The 21,800-nt window shown below is 46.0% G+C and overlaps 1 protein-coding gene and 1 long non-coding RNA gene across 6 annotated transcripts in view; one reads left to right on the forward strand and one right to left on the reverse strand.

Moving 5' to 3' along the window:
- The window catches only part of CALN1 (calneuron 1), a 530,205-nt gene that overhangs the window by 175,472 nt on the left and 332,933 nt on the right, over nt 1-21,800 (reverse strand). For all 5 annotated transcript variants that reach the window (XM_078440486.2, XM_078440487.2, XM_078440488.2 and 2 more), the window contains one exon: nt 12,436-12,548. In XM_078440486.2, coding sequence (XP_078296612.1) covers nt 12,436-12,548 — 113 coding nt within the window. The remainder of the gene's footprint in view (nt 1-12,435; nt 12,549-21,800) is intronic.
- Nucleotides 1-21,800, forward strand: part of LOC144614810 (uncharacterized) — a 49,599-nt gene that overhangs the window by 8,185 nt on the left and 19,614 nt on the right. Inside the window, exon 2 of the long non-coding RNA XR_013553000.2 lies at nt 636-708. This is a non-coding gene — a long non-coding RNA (uncharacterized LOC144614810). The remainder of the gene's footprint in view (nt 1-635; nt 709-21,800) is intronic.

A 21,800-nucleotide genomic window follows, 5' to 3' on the forward strand; every position in this document is an offset into this window, starting at 1 on the left:
TTTTAACTACGTATTTCATAAAAGTCAAAATCAGTACAAGGATTATAACAAAAAGAGCCACCTTTATATTGAATTTAAAAGATAAAGCATATAAAACAATCTGTATAGCAAAAGACAGAAAACAAAGGACATGGCTTAAAATCAAAAAGAATAATATAGGCCCATCGAACTGTGAACAAACACCCGTTATAAAAGGATTGCCAAGGGATTAAGGACAAATTCTATTAAATTTGTCTATTAAAAGACAAATTCTCTCTGGCCCATAAAAACCAATCTGACACCATGAGTCTTTTAAAGAGAAGGCTACCTAAAAAGAATTTTTTGAAGGAAGAGGATGGATAAGGATATACCCAGTCACAACAGTAAAACGAAAATGAGATGATTTTGGTATTAATATAGAGGGGCATTTAAGACAAAAATGGTGGATGGGCCAAGAAGGCTTTCTGTAGGTATAAATGGTGATAACGGGTCCATACTGGGATTGCCACATTTTAATTTGGTGACTAGCTTTCCCTCTAGAATAACACCTGTGCCTGTCCCCTTCTCACTACCTCAGCTGCTGCCACCCTAGTACAAGCTATCAGCCTGTCGCTTGACTCCTGAAATAATTTCCTCACTTCCCATTTCCGTTCCAGCCCCTGACAACCCTACGCAGCGGCAGTTTGCGTGTAAACCAAATCATGCCACTGTATTGCTTAAAACACTCCGGTGAGTACTTTTCTACATAAAATTATATCCAAACTCCTTGTCTGGCTGGGACCTGAGACAAAGAGGTCTTCCCTCAGTGTCAATTCATGCTTCCTTAATAGCAACAGGCTCCTCGATTTTCAAATCGGGGAACATGGCTGTCCAGAGGAAAGACTACATTTCCCGACATCCCTTGCTGCTGGGCGTGGCAACACGGCCGTCTCCCGGCCAACCACGTGACTAACTTCCCACCAATAGGACATAAGTAGAAGGGAGGTGGGCAACTTCTTGAAAGACTTGGGCTCCCCTTTGCCTTCCGTTGCTTTCGGGTGGCCGAAATGCAGATGGGGACAGAAGCCATGTGGGTAGGGCGACACCCTGGCGCTTCGGGGCAATGAACCAGCTGGAGGCTGAGCAGTACCGCCCCAGGCCCGAGCGCTGTGCAGAACAGGAGCACGTGGCCACAGACTTACGTCCGAGTGTCTGCGCCGCTGTGAGGTCATCTCGGTCATCTTCCTCTGAACCTATGTCCCCACACAGGGCCTGTGATGTCCCACAAGAGCTGGTCTCCGCCACATCTTCAACCTCATCTCCTACCATCCTCCCCTTGCCTGCCAAACTCGAGTCAAGCTTGTCCCACCTCAGGGCCCTAGCAATGGCCGTCGCCTCCCCCTGGCGAGCACTGTGCCCAGAGCTTGACAAGCGAGAGCTTTCTCTCGATGTAGGGCTCAGCCCAAATGCCACGTCCTCCCCACCTTCTCTTCACACGCTGTTGAAAGTTGTAGAGTAGGCACCCTGACTGCCCCCTACGGTAGTATCCTGTTGTATGTATGTCACAGAACTGAATATTAGGAGGTGAGTATCTGTTATTGAGTGTCTATCTCTCCCTGCCCCTTACACTAGAATATCAGTTCCACGAGAGCAAGACACTCATCTACTGTCCACGGCTATATCCGTGCTGGCCCAACAATTAGCCTCTCAGTTAGTGTTTGTTGAACGGGTCAACCGACCAAAGAATGAACGGCGATATCAAACACACACCACACCACACACCCCAGAGAAAATGAAACAGCACTGAGATCCTCAACGCCATCAGTCTAAGACAGACTGAGTAGATACAAAATAGACCAGGCCATTCAAGATTTTCACGTGAGAGTATATAGTTCTATTGCCTACAAACTGAGGGTAGTCTCTGCAATTACCAAATCGCATTTACGCAAAGTGAACACATACTGAGCCACATTAAATGGGCACAATGAATAGTATAAGAAGAGATTACATAAGCAGTATTCTATGGCTGCCATGTAATAATAAAATGAGAAACTAATAACAAATTATTAAATGAAGTATCCACTAATATTCTTTGAACAACTGTTGAGTGACGAAAGGCATTAACTACGATTACAGACCATACAGTAAATGATAAGACTATCTCAGCATGGTGATAAAGCTATACTAATAGAAAAATTCATATCCAAGTTCTTTCATTCATAAAGAGAAACTAAATAAAATAATCCTTGAACACAGATCTGATAAATAATAACAGTAAGGAGGGAAAGCAGAGAGGAAATGAAGATAAAAGTTATAAAGACCTGAATAGAAAACAGGAGAACAATCCTATTAATTAAATAAAAGCGTTTCTTAAAAAAAAAAAAAAAAAATCAATGAAATAGATAACTTTATGACATACATTAATTAAAAATAAGAAAAATAAAAATTACAATTAAGAGAAGCTACAACAGGGGCGCCTGGGTGGCTCAGTTGGTTAGCGTCTAACTTCGGTTCAGGTCATGATCTCGTGGACAGGGAGTTCGAGCCCTGTGTCGGGCTCTGTGCTGACAGCTCAGAGCCTGAGGCCTGCTTTAGATTCTGTGTCTCCCTCTCTCTCTGCCCCTCCACCGCTCGCACTCTGTCTCTCTCTCTCAAAGATAAACACACATTAAAAAATTTCTTTAATAAATAAAATAACATTAAAAAAAAACCAAACAGAAGCTATAACACTACACTTGTGGTGAGCACGGCCTACCGTATAGAAATGTCAAATCACTTTGTTGTAGGCCTGAAACTAATGTAACATTGTGTGTCAACTCTGGTCAGATAAAGAATTGTTGTTTTAATTTTTAAAAAGAGGTACAAATTTCCATTTATAAAATAAATAAGTACTAGGGATATAACGTATAACATAATACCTATAGTTAACTCTGCTGTATGGCGTATTTGAAAGTTATTAAGAGAGTAGATTCTGAGCATTCTCATCACGTGGAAAAATATTTTTGATGTCAAACTTATTTTGGTAATTAATTCACGACATATGTAAGCCAAATCATTGTGATGTATGTCTTTAATTGATACAGTGCTCTATGGCAATTATTTCTCAATAAAACTGGTCAATAAGAGAAAAAGAGAGAAGCTATAATAATGGTAAGAAGGTGCTTTTGAAGAAAGTTTTAGGGCACCTGGGTGGCTCAGTCAGTTAAGTGTCCGACTTCGGCTCAGGTCATGATCTCGCGGTTCGTGGATTCGAGCCCCATGTCAGGCTCAGAGCCTGAAGCCTGCTTCAGATTCTGTGTCTCCCTTTCTCTCTGCTCCTCCCCGACTCGGGCTCTGTCTCTCTCTCTCTCAAAAATAAAATAAACATTAAACAATTAAAAAAAGAGAAAGTTTTAAACAATTGTGTGTACAAGCCTATGCTCATAAGTTAAGTCATTTTGAGGACCTGGAAACTTCCTTAAGACAACATAAATTTTCAAAATAGACTAAAGAGCAATCAAATGTTATAATCAAAGAAATATCTCAAAAAAAAAAAGAAAGAAAAAAACAAAAACCCAAGCAGTTTTATGGACTAGCCTGCTCAGATTTAAGATCTTAAATAAATCTATACCATATGGAACTTATTGCCAAAAACAACAACAACAACAAAATGACTGAAACTGGACAAATTGATTTTATCATGCTAGAACAATTGTTTCAAAACCTAATAAAGACACTTATAGTTCTGTATAAACGACAGGCTGCTCTTATTGATAAATATGGATGAAGAAATCACAATTGGTGTCAACTCAAATTTTAAAATTTCATTACAAAGTCAAATTACATTAAGAAAATGACCTACCATGACAGCAAATGTTAATCTTAGGAGTGTAAACATTGTTTAATGTTGGGAACTTATTAATCGTTATATCATATCAATAAGCTAAACACGGATACTCACGTGCTCCTATAATGAGAGATTCGAAGGACATTTGCTAAAAGCTATCATATATTCATATTACATAAACCGTTGGTAAGTAAGACACATCAACATCGAATCTCACCCTCCTCATGTATAACTAATCGTCAGGTTTCAGTCAATATATGTGGGACTAAAATAGACAGTGTCAGATGGGGGAAACAAAATTGCGGCAATGTGGAGACAGAGTCACATACAGAACGGAAGAAAATCAACTGAAAAGCACATGACCACTAACGAGAGAATCCGGTAAGGAAGCCAGATAAAAGTCAAAATTCCAAACCCACAATACCGGCAGAAAGTGGTGAGAGACATACAATGACCACATCAAACGCTTATTCAGAATAGCAAAAGTAGAAAAAAAAAAAGAATACACGGTTGTACCTCAACAAGAACATGTGGGGACTACGACCCAGAGCCCCAAGGGGCGGGAGCTCGGTGAGAAGGGCCCACGCACCAGTCGGCAGGTGGCTGAGATCTCTTCTTTCCACCTCCCTGACCAAGTGACCCTCAGAAACTCTGTCTTATGGCAACAAGATCTCTGGAACTGTGGTCAGAAAGTGTCTCCAGCGAACACCGGATGATCCCACTTATATGAGAAATCCAAGAGTCAGACTCATAGAAACAATAGAACGTGGTTGCCAAGGGCTACTTAGCAAGGGTTTGAAAAATTATTTTCAATTTTTTTTTCCTGAGCGTAAAAACGTGCTGGGGTGGGCAACAGTCAGCCTTGAGTTTTGGGTAGGGGGGCCACCATGCAGAGGCTTCCATGAGTTTTTCCTCCCAGGGGCTGGTGGCTGAAATTCTGATGATATGCCTTCATACTCTCGTATCAATTTTTGTGCCTTGTTCACCATGACAATGGGCACATATGTTAGAAACTCCAATCATCTTTTGCCATTGAGAACACTTGTTTTATAATACGATTTTGTTAACTTGAGGTCTTGGTAATTTCACCGACAAATAACAGAACAGATCATACAGCCTAATGTAGAAACTTCAGGAAACAGAAACAAAGATAAAGAAAAAATTACATTCACCTTGATTCCAATCCATAATAACTAATATCGTCGGGAAGATTGCGTTTTCTCCAGTGTTTGTCCATGAATATAAATGGATGGCTCACAGATGTAGAAATGCCATGTAATTATCCTGCATATGCAATCTCTACGGACTGTAACATGGAAATATTATTTCAAATAATTGTATAACGCTCCGTCTTTGTAAGCGCCTCTTCTACCTCTCCGACTAATTTCAGACGACAGAGTCTTAGACATAGAATTATTTTTAATTATAGGGTTTCGCGTTTGAAGAGTTGTAGCTAAGTATCACCAGAGAGTTTTCGGGCAAGTTGTACAATTTACATTTCCACCAGCAGCATACGAGCGTGTCCATTTCATCCAACTCTTGACTGCACTGGGTATTATCCTAGTTTGATTCTTTTCCAATCTGATAGGTGAAAGCTGTCGCCCAATTACTATTTTACACTTCTTAGATTTCTAGTGAGGGTGAACTGCTTTGACCTGTATATTGAAAATACTGACCAATTACTGCTCCTTATTCCATTGCTCTACCGTCAAGAGGTTTTCACATTGCTGTCGCAATGTTCTTCACATATGCTTTATTCTGTCAGTTACCATATTTTTTCCTTGTTTCGTTTTTAAATATTCTTTCAAATTTAATTTTTAAATATTTTTAAATTTTTAAATATTAATTTAATATTTAATATTAAGTTTAAAAATTTAAATTTTTCAATATTCTTTCAAATTTAATAGTTTAATACTTTTATTTACGATTCTTCCATTGGTTTAATGCTTAGAAAGGCATGTCCTGGAGGCACCTGGGTGGTTCAATCGGTTAAACATCCGACTTCGGCTCAGGTCATGATCTCGCAGTTCATGAGTTCGAGCCCCACATCGGGCTCTGTGCTGACAGCTCGGAGCCTGGAGCCTGCTTCGGATTCTGTGTCTCCCTCTCTCTCTGCCCCTCCCCTGTTCATGCTCTGTCTCTCCCTGTCTCAAAAATAAATAAACGTTAAAAAAAAATTTTTTTTTAAATAAATAAATAAAAGAAAACCCCAAACTACCAAGGTCTGACTCAGACCAGTAAGCTGGACCAGATGCCTGTCCCACACACCCGGCTCCCCAAAATCTCAGTGGCTCAACGTTTTTCAAATCTGAGCGAGCATCAGGGTCACCTGAAGGGTTTACTGAAACCCAGGCTGCTAGACGCCCTCCCCCTGCCCCCCTGCCCCCGCACCCCGCGTTTCTGATTCAGTGTTTCTGGGGTGGGGCCCAGGCATTCGAATTTCTAACAAGCCCCAGGTGATGCCTGTGTTGCCGGTTCGGGAACCACACTTCAAGACCCACTGCTGATGCTAATGCTTTCCATACTCCACACTTCACAAGTCAAATCGCTTTGGGGATTCAGGCACTTGCTGTCAATCTAACAGGCCTCGTGATGGGCACCGCTCCTGAAAGCTGTTGTGGTTCTGTTCAATGATGAAGATCTGGGGAGCAGCAGTTTTGGATCTGATAGAGTGGCAAGTTGACAAAATATTGGGGAAAGAAGGAGACTGTTGGTGCCAGATTTGACGCGGGGAAAGACTCCGCTTGCTGGAACGCAATTTATCCTTAACGTTAAAAAAGGAAAGATCTTGGCGTTTTCTAGGTCGTGGCCCCATGTAACAAATGCCTCACGGGATCAGCTATGATTTCTCCTGTTTTTCCATTTGCTTGCCCTGCAAGTTTGACCAACGGTCCCCCTCACGGGACTGATAATCTCCAGTGTTACGGATGAAAACGATGTAGATATTGAACAGATTCTTGACTAGCTAGGAACCGCATTTTCTTTCCTTTGTTTTCCTTTTTCTGATTGCACAATTAATGCAGGCCCACTGTTGAGATTTTTGGAAAGCACAGAAAGATGGGATCACTCATCATCCTACCACACATGACAAATCGCTGTGAATGTTCTGATGTATTTCTTTCCCGTACTTTTATGCACAACAGATCTGGATCATAATGTAGCTGTACATAGTGCTTTCTTCATAGGTCGTGAGCATAGAACATCAAGTGCTCTCAACTGCCTGTGAGTCAAGAATTTTAAGCACAGCTCCTTGCTCGTCTTAGCCACGGCCCTGGGGCCAGCACATAAATGTCCCCAGCAAAAACCTGGGACCTGGGCTGGAGAGGACTGGCCTCTGCATCAGAGCATAGGTCAGCGACCAGGACTCCGGGGCCATAGCGGAAACGGAGAGCCAGGGAAGACAGGAGACCGGAGAAAGGATTTGGAATGGAGGGACAGAGGCCAAGCCTGGAGAGATTCCTGGGGAGCAGCAGCAGGTACTTTACTACATCTGTTGTGTATTATTCTACCAGATGGGGAGGAGTGGACAGCTAGAAAGGAAGCCGCACAGGCCTCAGGTTGGAGAAGTTGGCGTGGCAGCCGCTGATCTGGACCATATCTGGGAATGGGTGCCCCATGCACTTTTATGTTAGGGTAACTTACAGTGTCCTGAACATTGCACACAGCTGTGAGATAAACCAGCTATGATAACGACCGGCTTGCATATGCATGAGTAAGGCTCAGGATGTTCAGGCAATATTCTCGGGCCATGCATAAAAACCAGGGCCCCCTATGAGTTTCCTGTTTCTTGACCTCCAGCCTCGGACGCGTTCCCGCATACCCAGAGGCATCCAAGGAACAGATTCATTTGCTTAAATATTTATGTGTTTTATTTCTTAAAACAGAGAGTCTAAACCAGTGAAGTCTTGATGAATCCAGTCTGGTTGGGACACAATAAAAAACTGATAGTGAAGGAGACTTAGGTGTTTTACCTGCACCTTCCGGTAAGACCCACAAATGGCTCAGCTCTCCCAGCCAATGCGGGACTCATTTCTCTCTTTCTTCAGAGGGAGAAGAGTTTAACAGAAGTGATGGCTGGACCCTGGGGCCGGGAGAGCTAGTTGATTTCCTAGGATCCTTGCCATGATCCTCGCCATTGTATGCTTTCTGCAAACTCACTGCAGAACAGTTTTGCACAGCACCGGTGGTCAAGGGGGAGAAAAAGATAAAGGGCTGCCCTTAGTGACTCAGGAGTGGGGCTCTGTCCCCTGCCACCAGGGGCCATCTCCTGTATTGAAGACTCCTCTTCTCGGGTACAAGTGGAGTCATGTTTGAGGACCCCACTTCCCGGCAGGTGCCATCCACCCGAAACACTGAGCAATGAAAACCATCCCCGGTCCCGAGTCCCATCACCTTTCAGCCCCACCCCTCCCTCCTCTCCACTGTCAACACCCACCAAGTCCTAACGCTGACTTCAAACACCATTTCGCATTTCCTCCCCAAGTAAATCACTGCGGGAACAGCAAACACACAGAAACCTGATGACTGAAGGGTAAGAACACAATAAAAATTTCCATCAGTTATTATCTACTTAAGAGAGAGGCTCTGAACTGGCTGCCAAGAAACCTGTGAGCCTCATACCCAGAAGGCTGAGGACCCTGGAAAGGCAGAGATGCTGGGGTATGGCTCTCAGACCGTCCTCCTTGGGAAGGAGGCTGTGTTAGTAGCCAATTACATCCCCCTTCACGGATACCAGTTTCCTGCAAGGAGCCAGGGGCTCATAACTTTTGGGATGAGCACCAATGGATAAATAGCTGTTGCTGCAGAATCCCGGTTGATTTTATGTTACTCTTGGCACTGTGGGCCTGGACGGTGAGAAAGGAGCCCAGGAGGACAGATTTAATTAGCAAGATCAGCTGAGCCTAGTGCCTGCTACGATCGCTTCTCAGAACGCAGAGCCATGGTCACAGTTTTCCTCTGGGGTAGGAAGAAACCAAAGCCTGGGGAAAATGAAAGGCCATGGTGGCAATGTCGGATCAGAAGATAAGCCAATTACAGAATCTTTACCCTTGGTGGTAGCCAGTCTCCAAGATGCACCCCCCCCCCCCCCCCCCCCCCGCCGCTGACAGTGACCATGGCCTCTGGGTATTCACCAAGTGTTCCACTCCCACAGTGACTAGGGATGCACTGTGTAACCAAGATATCGGTTCTGGACATCCCAGAAATGATGGAGTTTGACTTCCAGGAGTAGGTCATAAATGACACCGTTGCCTCTGCCTTATACTCTCTTGGGTCCTTTGTTTGGAGGGAAGCCAGCTGCCGTATCACGAAGACACTCAGGCAGCACTCTGGACAGGTCCAGGCCTCCTCCCGACAGCCACCGTCACCTTGCCACCCACATGGCTGAGCCACCTTGAAGCACTTCCGCCAGCCCCGGTCAAGCCTTCGAATGATCACAGCGCCAGCCGGCATGTTGACCGCAACCGCGGGAGACGCTGAGCTGGGACCACTCTTGCCGATTCCCGACCCTCAGAAACCACGTGAGATTGTATACGTGCACTGTTGTTTTGTGTCACAATCTCTGGTGTCACCATCTATATTTTGTAGCAAATAGATCACTCATACGCCCCCGCCAAGTGTACTATCCTATCTGTTTCCACAAGAAGCTGACTTGGTCCCTGGTGGGAAGCCTTGTCAGAGTGTCTTTTTTTTTTTTAATTTTTTTTTTAACGTTTATTTTTGAGACAGAGAGAGACAGAGCATGAACGGGGGAGGGTCAGAGAGAGGGAGACACAGAATCCGAAACAGGCTCCAGGCCCCGAGCTGTCAGCACAGAGCCCGACGCGGGGCTCGAACTCACGGACCGCGAGATCGTGACCTGAGCTGAAGTTGGCTGCTTAACCGACTGAGCCACCCAGGCGCCCCCAGAGTGTCTTAAGTGAACGAACTTCTCTGTGCTAGAGTGTCCGCACCTCCTGATATCAATATCCCCTGCCAGAGGCGGAAAGCTGCCGTTCCGGTACTCTTCGACATCCGCCTCAAACACTGTAGCAAAGTAAACACATGCTTATACACACGCATATGCAAACGTTCACACGCACAGAGCTTTCTTTTAAGCCTGAAAAAACCACTCGAGCACTGGGAAAATGAACGTTTTTCCAGGAAGGACCGGATGCTCTAGATGTTTTAAGTGCCATTTATTCATGCTGTCTCTGCATAGACAGATGGAGGGGGGCAGTGTGGGAGGGTACAGCTGACTACTGAGAATTGATAGATGTCTCTGTTCTCCTTTGCTAGTCACAAAATTCTGAGCTGTGTGAGGACCAGCAGGTGAGGAAAGCCACTGTCACTGAGCCCGTGCATTCCTGCATTCATTTAAATATTTCAGAATGGAATTTCTCCCCCTTTACACACTTTTCCCCACCCTGTTTATCTCCCTGGGTGAGGAGGAGGGTCTTTAAGAAGACAAACACACAGAGACTTTGTGAGCATAATGGCATGTCCGGATTATGGTAGAGGCAGTCAGGATACAGAGGGAAATATTGCCTTGCTGTGTAGACGCTCTACTATGAAGAACCTCGGAGACACGAGGCCTCTACTCAAGGTACAGATTAAGAACCTGGAGCTCCTTGCCCTCCAGAATGGAGGCTCAGAGCCTAGAAGGCTACCGGGGGCCACGAAGGCAGAGGCAAAGGGTAGAGAGAGCACTCAGAGTGGGGAACAAAGCAGAGCAGAGAAGAAGGGAAATCAGGCAGAGAAGGAGAACGTTCGTCCAGAACGAATCTGCAGGGGCTGAAACACGGCCTGCTGGCAAACCATGTTCCCCCACCTTCGTAACTAGGTATTCATTTTTTATTTCTGTCAAGGGCCTCTACCTGTCTGTCCTTCCAAGTGTTGAGTCATATCTGAAGGCTTACATCAGCGGTGAAATATTCTCACCACATGGCAAGTAGAACCATGGAGGTCCTTCTCTAGGGAGAGTCAGCACTGATCATAACCACAGGCTGGGGAGTCAATGTGGGGATGCGGTTCTCGTGCCTCACTCCCCTGGATGTCCTCCAGAACCAGGTCCTGTCTCTGTGCTCATCTTCATTTGTGCAACCTCTCTTGGTGAGCTCATCCTTGCCTATGATTTCACCCACCAGCTCTGATGAATAACAAATCTGGCTCCTCGTCTGCCATCCATCCCCGACCGTAGCTCCGTGTGGACCTGCCCCCCTCTCTTGGTTGTCTGACCCTCCTTGCACTCAACAGGTCCAGCTGAGAATTCAGTTCCACACAAAGACTTCTTTTCTCCATGACCTTATCCCTGACCTTGGGACCATCTCAAGACTTCTCGGTGCTCGGGTCCCAAAGCCATTCTGCCGGCGGGGCCTGAGGTCTTTCCCTTCAAACTATACCTTCGTTATGGACAATGACTATCCTAGGCTCACTGCCTCCACTCTAATCAAACACATCGTGACCAGCCTGGAATGCTCTTTTTACTTCTTTGTCTCTTACGTCCTGCCACATTTCAAAGTTTTCATTTCCTAAAGCCTTATCTGACCCCTCAAGACCACATTTGTCTCCTTTCTAGAACTTCTATTCATCCTATTCAAAAATTTGTTATTGAAGGTCTATGGTATACAATGTGTGAGGTGCTGAGGGCACGAAGAGTGAAGTACCAGGCTTCAAGGAGATTAGACTAGTTTTCTCTCTCCTTTGTTTTCTCTCTCTTAATTGTGTTTCCCCAGCCAAATTCTTAAAGATCCAGGACTATGTCTTAAATGTCTTTTGTGAACCCCACGGTGACAGACTATAGGGCATAACATACTCATATCAAGTGCTTGTTCATTATATGCAAGATGGGTGGCAGAAAAAGACAAGAGATACATGTCGACTGCCGTGTTTTCCTAGATTAGAGAATTATCTCTGGTTAAGACAAAAAAAGCACATCAAGAAATTAAAGAAACCAGACTGTATTGGAGTAGTGTTTTACAAGTCTAACCAACAATTCAATGTCATTTGACAAATGATTTGATTCGGAGCTTAGTAGTAGTTGATAACCCCTTCCCAAATTCCATAATCATGAACTGATCGTCACATATTATGATTAAAGAACTAATACGAAAATGCTTTGTAGCATTTTAATAATTTAAAGGCAGATGTTTGAAATGTCCAAAGAGATTTTACAAGATAGAAGTAAGAGCAAATTGAGAAGCAGCGAACACAAATTCTCAGATAAAATCATTCTGTGCTAGCAAGGACAAGGGAACTGATAGGATCTAAACACATGAGGCAATCCTGCCATCCATTCTGCAAGGTCCCTTGGAACCAGGGACAACACAGGGCTCAGGCAATACCAATGATGTCCTTTCTATGTGTCCCCAGGAAACAATTTTTTGTGAATCACAAGTGGAGGAATATCATTTCCCCCAAATGTCAAACCGTTTCTAAGAAAAAAAATTGGGAGATATTTCACTCGTCTAAATTTTAAGTGAGTATAGTTTTGATTCTTTGAGGACTGGTATGGACCTCTACTTATAGACATCCAGTCCAAGGAACACGTGTCACTCCATCCCAGAAGAGATCTTCACATGCTGAACAGAAGCTCAAGAATTCAGATTCAAAAGTTAGTCCCCGGCACATGTTTACTGTCAAATTTCATCTTTAAAAAAAAAATGCGTACTCACCTGCCAGAATATGCTGTCTATTGTGTTTCCGAGAAAACCATCACGACCTTCGGAAGACACGAGTTTGGGGCCAAGAATTGTCATGAATTCATCAAAGTCCACCTGGCCATCCCCTGGAAGGAGAAAATAGAAATATGAGTTGAAAAGTAGTTGAAACTGACCCACTGTCCCCAATGAAATAAACATCACCACGCTTTTCTTCTTGGCATGACCTCAGTCAATGAAGAGTTGAGAGCATTACTGAAAACTGTCCAGCTGTACATGACAGAAATTTCAGCTTTATCCTTGTCACCCACATATAAATTTAGAGATCAAGTCTTTCCCTTCTTCCATACCTGTGCCTGCTCGATCTTCCTTGTCCATTCAATCGCCAGTCCCCTTCTGAAGATTGTGGTAGGAAAACGTTTCCAAGAATTAACGTTCCCAGTTATAATTATGTTACTATTGAGATGGCTGTCTGCCCTCACACTCTTACCTCCACACCGTCTCCCATACAGTTCTGAGTTTACACCCCCTCAAAGCATAAATGATCATGCTTTTTAAACATCAGTGGCATCTTTTTTTTAACATTTATTTTTGAGAGAGAGAGAAAGAAAGACAGAATGTGAGGGAGGGAGGGGCACAGAAAGAGCGAGACACAGAATCTGAAGCCGACTCCAGGCTCTGAGCTGTCAGCACAGAGCCCGACGTGGGGCTCGAACTCACAAACCATGAGATCATGACCCGAGCCGAAGTTGGATGTTTAACCGACTGAGCCACCCAGGCACCCCAGCATCAGTGGTTTCCTTATCTTTGGCAAAGAACACGGTATGGCATTCAGGTCCCGCTATCCCTTTCGCTGCCTTTTGTTCCCCACCCCTACACAAAATGCCATGCTCTCTCAGAACTTCATGCCCCTGTACATGCTGTTCCCTCGACCCAGGATGCCGTCTCCCCACTGGTCTACCCGATGAATGTCAACTCATTCTCTAAGACGGAGCTTGAATATCAGGTTCTCTTTTTGTTTTTCTTTCTGACCCTCATCTCACTGGACAGAGTTGGCCAAACTCGATCTATCATAGGCCCTATCAGTCCATTTCCCACTCACTGGTTTGCATACCTATTTCCCACCTGCATCGTGAGCCCTGCAAGGTCACGGACCCAGTCTGAAACTTCTTTGCGTATTCCACATGATGGCGGGTACTCAGTATGTACTTACAGAGTGAATGAATATCCCTTACTTGTTTTTTCTTTGCTCAGTTCAGCATCTTTCATGCGAGATCTGACACTGTCCACCAAAGGGGGGACTTGAGCCAACTTAGACAAAAGCAGGCCTTCGAGGTATTGTCTGAGCCCCAGTGACTCATCAGTGTGGCATTCTGTGCCCTTAGAACTGCTCAAGGGGGCGTCTCCACCAAGAGCTCTCCACATGTTAGCCCAGCTGGTGCAGACGGCCCAGGTGTCTCTGCACACAAGTTTGGCAAAGTGCAGACGCATCAATCCATTCCCAGAGTGCAATCACCTTCAAAGAGTCCTCGTTCAAAACCTATTTCAAAGAGCTGAGCAGATGTCATCGTCAAGATGCCAATAATTCCGAAAAAGAAGTCCAGAAACAGATCGCGGTGTAGATAAAACACCCTAGGGGGTAAGGGAGGCGTGGAGAGTCAGTGGGAAAGGAAAGATTTAGTACCAAATGGGTAGGACAGTCACTGGGCTACTGGAGGAAACTGATTTCCTTCTCACGGTGCAACACGACAGAGGCATCTAAAATTCCGCCCTTACTGGTCATCGTGAGAAGGCTAATTCAAGCAACGATGAGTTACCATCTTACCTTTCAAATTAGCAAAGGCTTCTAGAATGCTGGCAGAGATACAGAGAAGAGATGGGCTGTCTTATGCCTTCCTGGTACACTCATCCTGGGTACTGGATACTGACTGACAGTATTTCAGATGCTGTAACATGCGGATTCCTTTTGATCTAATAACTTCACTTTTTAAAGAGAAATACAAGGCAAGGAAACTATCTTAAATGCAGACCAGTATATTTGCCCCCAGATAGTCCTCCAGTATTTGTGAAAGTGGGAAATTGGAAGCGTAGGAAAAGAAGGGCCCAGTCTTCCCGGCAATCACACTGAGCTAGTTCCACGTGGCTCCAAGTCTCAGACAGAGGCACACTCGTTATCCACCTGCGTTGACCCTCTGCTCACCCTGAGTCACCCTTGCTTGTCTGGTGCCAGATGGCCAAAAAATCTCAGACTAGAATATGCATTCTCTATAGGTATGGTATCACCCTTGATGAGGTGAAAATTGATTCCTAGGAGAGAATCTTAGATATTACAATGGTTTGTGACCCTCTTAGGGTCTTAGGACATAAGCAGATATACAAATCATCTGTGCTATTAATATCCCATGGGGTAAGGCACTAGGGGAACAAATGTCTTAAAAGTCTCCTTGTAGTGGGGTGGCTCTGAAGAAGGAGGAGAAAGAGATGGAGAAGGAAGAGCAAAAGAAAGGTCCAGAAACACTGGACAAGAAGATGCCCCAAGTACTACGGTTCCCCTTCCCCAGCCCTCCTTCTGGACTATTGTTCTGTTAGCAGTGGGCATCATCCCAACTGTCTGTCACCTGAGGCAACATCTAACGGTTCACAAAGGCTTAGAAGCTCAAGGGCATGGATCATTTTTTACAAAGCCCTATGACCTTAACTAAAATGCGTTCACCAAGCCGGGTCACTCAAGCCCCTGGCCATAGGGTAGTGAGAGCTGCTTTCTCTCACTTGGAAGCCTAATGTGGGGGGGGGGGGGGGGGGTGGCCCATAGGATGTGGCGGGGCACCTGATTCTCAGAGCCAGGAGAATCAGGGCTGTCTTTGAACAGTCCGCTTTCCAGGTAGGAGGACAGAGACCATTCACCTCTCTGAAACCTCCCCTCCCCCATAGGGTGATGGGAGTGGGGCAGTGCAGCACTGGTATATGTCAAGGGTCCACACGGAATTGTGGCCAAAGTCCTCAGGGAGTGTTCACAGATGGTGCCCTTGGCTGAGAACACCAAGCCCGAAACTGACCAGCAGAAATGGCCTCCGCGGCAGGAGCAGCCCATCCACCACTCAAATCCTTGACCAGAGAGAAAGTTCTGGGGAAGGGGTGGGTACAGTCCTATGGGCAGTGCTAACAGCCAACCAGTAGTACAAAGTTTTATTACGATTGAGACTGAGGAAAAGCTCTCTTCAGCAGATCCCAGTTTCCTGGACAAACAGAACTGGGAACACCCCACAAGCTATCAACGCTGCTCCCAGAAGTGTGGCCCCACATTGCCACCCCCCCCCCCACTCCATCCATCCCAGGAAAACTGAGACAAATAGAATCTCAGAGGGAAGTCTTTCATTAAGTCCCTTATGCGAAAACCATTCCCAGGCAGAAGCAAGGTCCGGAAGGTCTGATGACAATCAAAATATCTCCCTTGTACTGAGCACCCACTACGTGGTGGGCATTGCTTACAGAAATTTCCATACCCTAGTTCACTGAAGTCTTCCAGCAGCCCATTTCCACAGAGGGGGAAACGGAGGCACGGAGAGGTTCCGTGTCCTGCAGAAACTCACACAGGGAGCAGATCTGGGATTCCACTCTGGGAGTAGACTGACGTATCCACACTTTGACAAATTGTGTGCAGACACCTGGGCCTCCTCTGGGGAAGCAGGGTTGTGGTTGGACTCCGTCTGGAACATTCCTTTCCCTGACCCCGGCACTGCCCGGCAGGGGATGGCTACGGCTGCCTGGTACATAGAGGCGAAACGATATCAAAATTGCTCCCTCTGGTCTAGCTAATGGGCTTCAGCTCAACAACTAAGAGATCTTTCTTAATCGTTGAAAGGAGTCACAATAAGTAAGAGGAAGCATTTATTTAACACGTGCTCTATGCCCGATGCTGAGCTCAGGGCTTTGTGTTTATCATCTTGTCTGCTTCAACCCCAGCGCGATGAACAGATTCTCCTCTTCCACATTTTACCCATGAGAAGATGTAGGCGAGAAGGGGTTAAAAGGAGATTGCGGCCCCACGGCTCGTGTGTGGCCGCAGAGGGGCTCCGCCGGGGCTCCGTGATATCAGCCTCCACTTTGTCCAGCTGCCTGCGCATCAGAGACCCCGGGACAAGTCCCAGTACAGGCTCGTGTCTGCACACTTTGAGAACGTAAAAGGTCTTCCTAGCTGGCCACTTAGGAAGGAATGTAGTGGGAAATTGGGTGAGATGGCCTTCAGGGACCTTAATACAAACGAGCATCGCCTAAAAGCCATTTCTTCCCCAAATTGCCACTCGGCCTGCAGTTGGGGGTCTCGGTGATTCTCCTTGGATGGCCAACTCCCAGCGGACCCAGGCCTCTCGCAGACGACCCTCCAGGCATCCGAAACCTCTTCCGCGGAAAAGAACTGCTCTAATAAACGAGGCCTGTCCGGGCCTGGCCCGGTGACATCGGATTGCCATTCTGGAGTCACCTGCCCCCAGAGACAAAGGTGGGCGGCTTCCCAGACCCGCCACATGTCATGGAATGTGACAGACTGAACAAGCGCTCTCCCTTTGGTGAAATTATTCCACGCATCTCGAGCGAGAGAGCACCTTCAGGATGAGAAGATAGCATTCGCCCCTGGCCTCATCTTCCTTTCTCAGGCTTCCAGATATCACGATGCATTTAGTAAAAAGGGCAGGAAGAGAACCCTGCTAAGGACTGAGTCCTGTTTCGTCCCCCCGCCATGGATGTCAAAGCAATGCACTTGAAACTGGGGCAGGAAGCCTCAGGAGGGTCAGGACCACACATCGTTCGTTAAGACCAACCAGCTGAAAGATTCACAATGAGGCGAAATTATAGTAAAACTCATTGCCAAATACAAGGAAGGAAAGGACTACACACGGAAAGGGGGTGGGCTCCAAACAGGGACACGGGTTAGGAGGAAGACACAAATGTCTGACTCCACTGACATCAAGTAACCACAGGGGCGCCTGGGTGGCTCAGTCGGTCGAGCGGCCAACTGCAGCTCAGGTCACGATCTCACGGTCCGTGGGTTCGAGGTCCGCGTCGGGCTCTGCGGAGCCTGCTTGGGATTCTCTCTCTCTCCCTCTCTCTGCCCCTCCCTCGCGCCCCGTCACTCTCAAAATAAATACATGAACTTAATAAATTAAAAAAGAGAGAAATCAATTAACCGCATTCCAAAAGCATGCCTGCAAAGGGCCAGCTGTGGGGGCTGTTTTCCGTGGGGCAATAGAGAGAGGAATAAGGCACAGGCTTACCCTCCAGGAGCCTGCAGTCTGTTACCCAGGACAGAATCAAGTGGGTGCTGTGATTGACCTAAAAGTAATGTGCCAAGGCAGGACAAGGGCAGAAGTAAAGGCCCAGTTAGGAAATTCTCAGCGGCGCGGCAGTGAGCCCCTACCGAGGAGAAGGATTCTAACAAGCTGGAAGGGGTGATGAGGTGTGCCCCCGGAGTAACGCGGGGGACAGCAGAAAGGAGGCAGGATGGTCCAGGAGCAGCGGCTGCCCTCCTTTCCTGCTGGGTTCCTGCAGGAGAGAAGCCCCCACATGTCCCTGATGCCAGTCAGGGGACCGTGTCCCAGTCAGGAAGAGGGAGCATGAGCACACGCCCCACCGTTGGTCAGCGGGAACAGTGCTGGCTGGACGGGGCAGTGCCGGCTGAGAAGGGGTGTTCCGTAAGACAACAGGAGAGGAAGGGCCAGGGTAGAAATGGGGTGGGGGGGGGAGGAGGTGGAGAAGACCGGAGCCGGGGGAATGCATTTCCAGCGCAACTGACAAGACCTGGAAGGACAAGAAGGGGAAGAGGCAACGATGACCCTGAGGTTTGAATCTGGGACACCTGGCAGACGACGGAGCTAATTAGGAATGATGGAGAAGTCAGGAGGAGCGGGTCTTTGGGACATGCTGGCTTTGCGGTGGTGGCGGGGTGGGAGGTGAGAGCCTAAAAGCTAAGAACGTGGATCTAAAAGACTTCAGGATCTATGGACGGATTACTAAGACCTTGAAGGCAGACTCTCAAGGGAAAAGAGCAGGTGTGGGACTATTATCATGATATGCTACCATCTGGATTAACAAGGGGGTCAAGGAGGAGATATACTCCTATTTGCTTAAATATTTATCCCCCCTCCTGCTCCCCCGCAAAAAAAAAAAATACTAATAATAGTTACTGGTTTCTTCACATGTGAGTCTGGGCAGACAGGCAAGGCACAGGAAAGGGACAGCATCTCACTATATATTTTCTCATACCTTTTTGATCTTTGAACCATGTCATGTGTTACCTGCTCAAAGAATAACGAAACCATGAAGTCGGTCTTCAGTATCCTTCGGGATGGATTCATCAAGAGCAGAGGGGGAGGGAAAGAAGGGGGCAAAGGAAGACCAAGAAGGGCCTCGGGAGAGCCCACGCAGCTGGGGTCTTGGATGCCCTGCCTCCACGGGAGGCAAGCAGGAACCACTTTACTTTCTCCCAATTCCCTGTCCAAGCTCCCCTGTCTTACAGCTCTCTCCTGGCTCTGGGGGAAGCCCTGGGCTGGTCCTGTAGATTTGTTATTGACTCGCAGGAATCAGAAGTCCAGTCCAGGCTACCGACCGTGTTGACTCCAGACCTGCCTTAGTAGAAAAAGCATCTTCCCCCCTCCTTGGACTGGGGCCTGACCCAGCCTAGTGGTCTGCAACAGACAAGAGGAATAGGTACATTTCCTCGGTCCTTCCTAGGTCCACCTCCCTCCCCACCATCCAGCTATGGTTTCTGGCCTCACCTGGGTTGGAAACGGCCAAGGTGGAGGGGGAAGGGAAAGAGGCATCTCAAGCTATAGTTCCTCCAAGTGGGCTATGCCTCTCTCCCCTTTGGCGGGTTATAAGCCCCCTGGCCTTCCGGTGGTCTCCCCCTCCATCGGGATGCTATCTATCAGTCCCACAGATGGTCCTCAAGGCAACCCTAAACCGACTGCTCCTTTGCCGCTGCGTTAGGCAGCTCTTCCCAAGGCGGCCCGGCTGTCTCTGCCCGGCTGCCCGGATCAGGGAGCAGCTCCAGCCCAGGTCTGTAGGTGTTTCACGTGTGTGTGTGTGTGTTGGGGGGGGGGGGGGGGTGCATTTCCAGATATTCTCATGGAACGCAAACTGGTGCAGCCACTTTCCATACTGTGGAAAACAGTGTGGAGGTGCCTCAAAAAGTTAAAAATAGGGCTGCCTTATGATCCAGCAATTGTATTACTAGGTATTTACCCAAAGAATCCGGAAATACTAATTCAAAGGGATACACACACCCCGATATTTGCAGCAGCACTATCCACAACAGCCAAACCATGGAAACAGCCCAAGTGACCATCAACTGATGAATGGATAAGGAAGATGTGGCGCACACACACACACACACACACACACACACACACACACACAGTGGAGTATTACGCGGCCATAAAAAAGAATGCAATCTTGCCATTTCCAACAACAAGTTGGAGCTAGAGCGTATTATGCTAAGTGAGATACGTCAGTCAGAGAAATACAAATACTATGCGGTTTAACTCCTATGTAGAATTTAATAAATGAAACAAATGAGCAGAGGAGAAAGGGAGAGAGAGAGACACACACACACCAAGAAGCAGACGCTTCACTATAGAGAACTAACTGAGGGTTACCAGAGGGGAAGGTGGTAGGGGGGGATGGGCGAACTAGGCGGTGGGGATTAAGGAATGCACCTATAACGAGCACTGGGGAATGTTTGGAAATGTTGAATCACTCTATTGTACACCTGAAACTAATACCAAACTGTATGTGAACTAACTGGAATTCGAAGAAAAACAAAACAATTGGAAACACTAGGTTCGCAAAACAAGTTTAAAAATGTATTAGTTGTAGTTACACAAAGTATCCCATAATGTTTGTTTCTTTTATATTTGTTGCTATATATCTTTTCCCAGTTGTGATTTTATTTGCACTCTTCTAGACTTGATACGCCAGTCATTTATGTTTCATAGTTTTTCCCAAGAAATTTGGTCTTTTTTTATACACTGGTTATGATATGTATACAGGTGTGTATTTTCCAATTAATTAATTCTGCCCTCACTCCAATTTTACTGTATCTTACCCCATTATTTTTATGGCTAACTTTTTTCCTAAATTTTTCTTTGAATGTTTTCTTTCGTTTTTTCCACGATCTTGTAAAATAATGAAATTATTTTTAATGCTTTGAGTTTACCTCTGGGGAAAGCTTTGATCAATACCTACATATTTGAGATATGTAACATTCTTGTCATTTTCTTTAAAATTTATCTTGAATTTGCATTTTTTTTTTCTAATTTGTATTCTTTATTGATCAGGAGAGTGTTTTCCAACTGCAGAGAGGTTTAGGGACTTCTGTTTAAATGTTGATTACTATTTTTTTTTTAAATTTTTTTTTTAATGTGTATTTATTTTTGAGACAGAGAGAGACAGAGCATGAATGGGGGAGGGTCAGAGAGAGAGGGAGACACAGAATCTGAAACAGGCTCCAGGCTCTGAGCCGTCAGCACAGAGCCCGACGCGGGGCTCGAACCCATGGACCGTGAGATCATGACCTGAGCCGAAGTCGGATGCTTAACCGACTGAGCCACTCAGGCGCCCCTAAATGTTGATTACTATTAAATCCTGGTTTCTTTGGGTTTGAATAGGAGAATGTGGCCTGCTAATATCCGTTCTAGAGAGTTCGGTGATGCTCTTTCTGTAATTTTGCATATAATCCTGTATTTATAAATGTTTCACAAATATTTTGAGAGGTACAACGTTTGTTAGCTGCAGCAGTCAGTATACGGCCGATGACTTACTTATTGTGATTGTATTGCTTAGATTATCACTTGGGAAGCCAACACCGCCTAACTCAAAGAGCAAATGTTATGGAGTCAAGATCAACCAGGGTTCAAGCCTGGGTTTCGTCTCACTCGACGGTGCAGTCAGTTATGGGTGACGTTGTCTGGACCTCCTTCATGCCTTCATGAAATGGACACACTCATCTGTACCTTTCAGTGTTGTTGACAGAGATAAATGAGGCCCCTTAAGTCAAATCCCTTAGCAATGCTCCTGGCCTGCAGTTGGTCACAATAAGTGGCAACTCTTACTGAGTTTTGTCTACTCGATCTGCTCTTAACTGATAGAATATCAGACAGTCTTATCTCTTTCAGCTCAGGAAAATGTCTTCTTATGATTCTTTTGAGTATTCCCATGCTATTCTTTCTTGTGAAATTCAAGTCTCCAATTTCTGTTTTTCAACTCTATCATTTTCTCTTTCATCATTTTATGTTTCTCTTATTTCCCTCTGTCTTTACTTAGAGTAAGTTAGGGCTGTAGGTTGTTCATAGAGCTGTCTCTGCAATTGCTTCCCCACCCCCAACGTA

The sequence above is a fragment of the Panthera onca genome, chromosome E3, assembly GCF_046562875.1.
Source record: "Panthera onca isolate mPanOnc1 chromosome E3, mPanOnc1 haplotype 2, whole genome shotgun sequence".
NCBI lineage: Eukaryota > Metazoa > Chordata > Mammalia > Carnivora > Felidae > Panthera > Panthera onca.